The sequence below is a fragment of the Nematolebias whitei genome, chromosome 6, assembly GCF_014905685.2.
Source record: "Nematolebias whitei isolate Nwh7 chromosome 6, NemWhi1, whole genome shotgun sequence".
Lineage (NCBI taxonomy): Eukaryota > Metazoa > Chordata > Actinopteri > Cyprinodontiformes > Rivulidae > Nematolebias > Nematolebias whitei.
In genome coordinates this window covers 50,660,637-50,665,617 of record NC_056503.1, presented here as the reverse complement: position 1 = coordinate 50,665,617, position 4,981 = coordinate 50,660,637, and the positions used below count along the sequence as shown (strand labels likewise).

At 42.1% G+C, this 4,981-nt stretch overlaps 1 protein-coding gene across 1 annotated transcript in view; it reads right to left on the bottom strand.

Moving 5' to 3' along the window:
- The window catches only part of myo18ab (myosin XVIIIAb), a gene marked incomplete at its 3' end in the record, with an annotated part of 65,905 nt that overhangs the window by 2,915 nt on the left and 58,009 nt on the right, over nucleotides 1–4,981 (bottom strand). Inside the window, 3 exon segments of the mRNA XM_037677746.1 lie at nucleotides 1,186–1,302; nucleotides 4,335–4,448; nucleotides 4,742–4,888. Coding sequence (XP_037533674.1) covers nucleotides 1,186–1,302; nucleotides 4,335–4,448; nucleotides 4,742–4,888 — 378 coding nt within the window.

The window sequence follows — 4,981 nt, the reverse complement described above, 5'->3', positions numbered from 1 at the left end:
TACCAGACCAGAGGCTGTCCAGAAGATCCAACGAGTCAGCCCCCCACACCTCTACCAGAGGCTGTCCAGAAGATCCAACGAGTCAGCCCCCCACACCTCTACCAGACCAGAGGCTGTCCAGAAGATCCAACGAGTCAGCCCCCCACACCCCCCACCCCCGACAGGAACATCTGAAATTAAAGACTGTTCCTTGAAGGGAGGCAGAGCCCCCTCCCCCACATGCTCTTTCACAATAAGAGCGTCTAATGATGGTTCATGAAAAGTTCAGCGAGTAGCACAAAGTGTGTGTTCTTAACGACTCTCAGCTACTACCACACAACATCAAGCTCATCTGTAAAACTAACGCCATTGTTTCTGTCCTACAGCCAGTTGGCTGTGGCGGCCATCTTGAATAAGGTTGACTCAACCACATGTAATGTCCAACCAATGATTACTTTATGAGAGTTTTATTAAAGCCCTTGAACTGGTTCATGAGATATTTTGCTAACAAAGAGATGACTTCAAATAGTCAATGGTACAACCTGAAACAAAGATCTTGCACGACCGGTTAGTGCTCAGTATATTTGTTGGAGATCAGTCTCAGCTACAACCACACCACAGTTTTGGTTCACGTCTGTAAAACTGACCGAGTTATGGTCCTTTTAAGATCAGGTTGCTGTGGCGGCCATCTTGAATCGGCTCAACTCCAAAGGGTAATCAGTTTTGCAACCAGTCGTTGGTCTACATTTGAATATTGTCACACAGCACATTTCAAACAGTCAGTGGAGATAAATACTGAGTTGGTCTAACCCCTGGATGAAAACAGACCGAGACACAGAACGATGGAACAGACGCCACGTGAAAAAGAAAAGGTAAGGTTCATGTCTCGTCTTCTAAAAAGAAACAAACTAAAAGCTGTTAAGTAGTCATTTTGGAGGAGGAAATCAAGTGCTAAGAGCAGAACTCTACCGGGAGACATTCTGTGACTGATAGACAAATTTTGTTGCAAACTAAGTAGAGAAATATTCACCAACACGTTTTATGAAAACCCTACGGAGTCTGAGTTACAGAAACCCCCAAACATGATTTTATTCATGTAGAAATTGTGTTAAAAGCTTAAAATGTTTAACCCAAGACTGGAAAACAACATATGTTAAGAGCTCTCATGGCGTAGAACTTTGAGGTGTTTGGCTGTACGTGTCAGACCTGGGCCACAGCAGCTTTGTGCTTCTTCATCAGCTCGTTGAGGTCCTCCTGGTCCTCCTCCATCCTTGACTGCAGCTCGTTCTTCTCTCGCTGCAGTCGGCTCAGCTGTTCCTCCAGCTAAAAGACAGGAAGCCACACAAACATCAGAGAAGAACAGATTGCATCACATTAGGACTAAAGCTGCGTTCACAAGCAGACAGACACAAAAGACGTTTGTTTTTTCTAAACCAACAAACAACTCAACTTCAGGTCAATGAAACAAACACAGCTCTGTTTTGGTTATCCAGGGATTCAAATGTCCTTCAGAACAGCTCTGGTCCACCCCCCCCCCCCCCCCCCCCCCCTCCACCCCCCAGGAAACACAGTCAGAAGCCTTCTCCAGATCTACAAAGCACATGCACTACCTCTGAAACCTCTCACATAATGACCTCATTCAAACTCTGCCTCCTCCAGACGCTCCTTCCACCATCAAACCATCTCTCAATCTGGGTCAACAGTTTCCCACAAAAGCCAAGCATAGTGCAGGGCAGGGCTTTCTCAATACTCTAGTCTAAAATGACCTATGTAGGAGTATATTTCATTAAAATATAAAACACTGAAGTGTAGACCATGCATGATGTGGACACTGAATGTTGGGAAGCATCCTGAAGTGGTTCAACCTTGGACCTGAACAACTAATGAGAACATACATGACTGAAACTGTCAGGAAGTAAAGTTACTGAAAAGAGCCAAACATGGACAAATCTGCATGTCAAACAAAATTTCATAAACTTATCTACTTATAAAGCATGTGTTGTGCATGTGTCATTGTGCACCGTCTGAACATCAACTAAATATGAAAATGTTACGTAAATTTAAAGTATTGACAACGTTTGGATACGTTCACACACAAACAGCACATCCAGAACATATCCGTGTATTTCACGTGTATTCCACATGCATTTCATGTGTATTACACATGTATTCCACATGTATTTCATGTGTATTACACATGTAGTCCACATTTATATCACATGTATTCCATGTGTATTCCACATATAGTCCACGTGTATTCCACGTGTATTCCACACGTGGAATACATGTGATATAAATGTGGAATACATGTGTACTGCACATGTATTTCATGTGTATTACACATGTATTCCACATGTATTTCATGTGTATTACACATGTAGTCCACGTGTATTCCACGTGTATTCCACATGTATTCCACATTTATATCACATGTATTCCATGTGTATTCCACATATAGTCCATGTGTATTCCACATATAGTCCATGTGTATTCCACGTGTATTCCACACGTGGAATACATGTGATATAAATGTGGAATACATGTGTACTGCACATGTATTTCATGTGTATTCCACATGTATTCCACATTTATATCACATGTATTCCATGTGTATTCCACATGTAGTCCACGTGTATTCCGTGTGTATTCCACATGTAGTCCACGTGTATTCCATGTGTATTCCACATGTATTTCACGTGTATTCCACTCATGACTTTCCACAGTCCAGGTGGTCTCTGTTGTGTTGGCACCATGAACTGTTCTGGTGTTGAACTTTAGAACTCTGCATCAGGACGTTACTGACACCTACTGAACCCCCCCGCCCCACTCTCACCCTCCACTCTGCTCCACTACTTCCAGGACAGGGAGCGGAGGTTGTAGCAGCACAATACAAACATAGTCCTCCACTAATTCAACAATGCAAAAATGCCCATCATGTTATAATGTATTTTATTTTTTTCTTATTTCTACTGAGTTCTGAATTTCTACTAGAACCTCTCCCTCTGAGACACGTCAAGGTGCACTTCAGACACCAGAAATAAACATCTGGAGCAAATTAATTTACATACTACACTTTTCTTTTTAAATCCTTCACTGAGTGCTGATAAAAGCTCTGAGTTCAGCAAGTCATAAACATTTAGGAGAAACATGATGGAGAAGAGCTGATCTCCTGCACCAAATATTCATTTTTAAACAGTCTGGTCAAATCTGTAATCATAAAACAGACCATACCAGCCGTCTGTGGAGGAACACCAACCTTTAAAAACCAACAGAAATGTGTATAAACACAACAGTTACAGACAAAGGAGCAACCAGTTTGTCTCTGCAACAATTGTTTTACAGAACTAAACTAATTATTAACAACCTCTAAAGAAACTGCAGCGTTGTACAAATGTTTTTGACTTTTAACAAATAATCTAACAGCAGAAAGGTGAGGGTAGAAATACCTCCCTGTCCTTCCCTTCATCACGTTGCTCTAAACTCGCTGCTTGGATAATTAATGAGCTTTAAAACAGTGTGAACCAAACTTTTCAATATTCTATAAGCTTTAACAAATAAAGCATAAAGTTTATTTTGGCAGGCAGGAGGAGAAAAAACCTTCAGACAGAGGGATAAAGGACAGAAAGACAAATGTGGGAGTGGAAAAGGACAAAGGGTCCTTTGACCAACACGTAGAAAACAGACTACCAGAGAAATGGCCATAAAAACTCGGACAAACGTCACGGGTCAGAAGGAGAGAAACATGTGACAGAAAAACAAAGAACATCTTTCAGATAATTTGAATAAAATGAAACATGAAGAAACAAACATGTTGGATGAGCTCTACAGATGCATCATGTATTCCAGGTGAAAGATACTGTTTATTTTATTTGATTTAATCTTTATTCATACAGGCACTGGGTCATGAGGACTTACTCAGCTTCCTGGTTCAGCTTTTTTACAATGATCCTATCATGACCTTTAACCTTTAACCTACTAATTCAAGCCTGTAGAGTCTGAGATGGGGTGTGTTTTTCTGAGCATTACACAGCCTGACCTTCGGGGTGAGGTCAAACTCTGTATAATTGCTGAGTCCAAATAGATTGGAAATGACCTTTGACCTTTCCCAGGTTGCTGGGTAGCAACATTTCTTCATTGGTGTTATTGCTGATGTCTTTACAGCTGTTTGTTTATTAAAAACAATGATATGGTGGAATCTGTTGTTTATTTTTGTTGACTTTATATTAAATGTGAATAATTGCACAATGTGCTAAAGGCCAGATCAGTTTGATCTTGTTTGAATAATTAAAATCCTTGGACTGGAAGGAGGACGACTTGTTCCTATGACTGTAAGATGAAGACACACGTGCACTCACCGCCTGCTTAGCTTTGGAGGTGTCCTCCATGTGAACATGCAGGTCTTCAATCTCCACCTCCATAGCTTTGCGAGCTTTGACTGCAGCTGCACACGTGAACTCGGACTCCTCCAGCTGCAGCAGACACAGAAAACATTCATCACTTCAACCTGAGAGGCTTGAAACAGGCTCATTTAGGCTCGAACAAAAACTCTTTATGGAACAACATAATACTGTTCAAACACAAAACAGTGGAGCAGTGGTTAGAGCTGCCGCCGCTCAGGAGCAGGCTTTGAAAAAGACAGGAAGTAAAAACTAATAAATAAAACTGTAAAAGGCTACAACGCCTTTACTTATCAAATGCACGCCTTAGCACAAACGATGAACCTGTCTGACTGTTGCGTTAGCAGTGCAGGGTGGAGCCACACCTGGTTCTTAAGCTGAGCGATCTCTCTCTTGCTGGGAGCGTTGTTCTTGATGTGGTCCAGCATGATCTGAGCATCAGCCAGCAGAGCCTTGGTCCTCTTCAGGTCCTTCCTCAACCGCTTCTCAGTGTCCACGTCAGCAACTCTCTCCTGGAGAACAGGTACACGAGTCAGGTGAGTCAGCTGGAGAACAGGTGCACGAGTCAGGTGAGTCAGCTGGAGAACAGGCGCACGAGTCAGGTG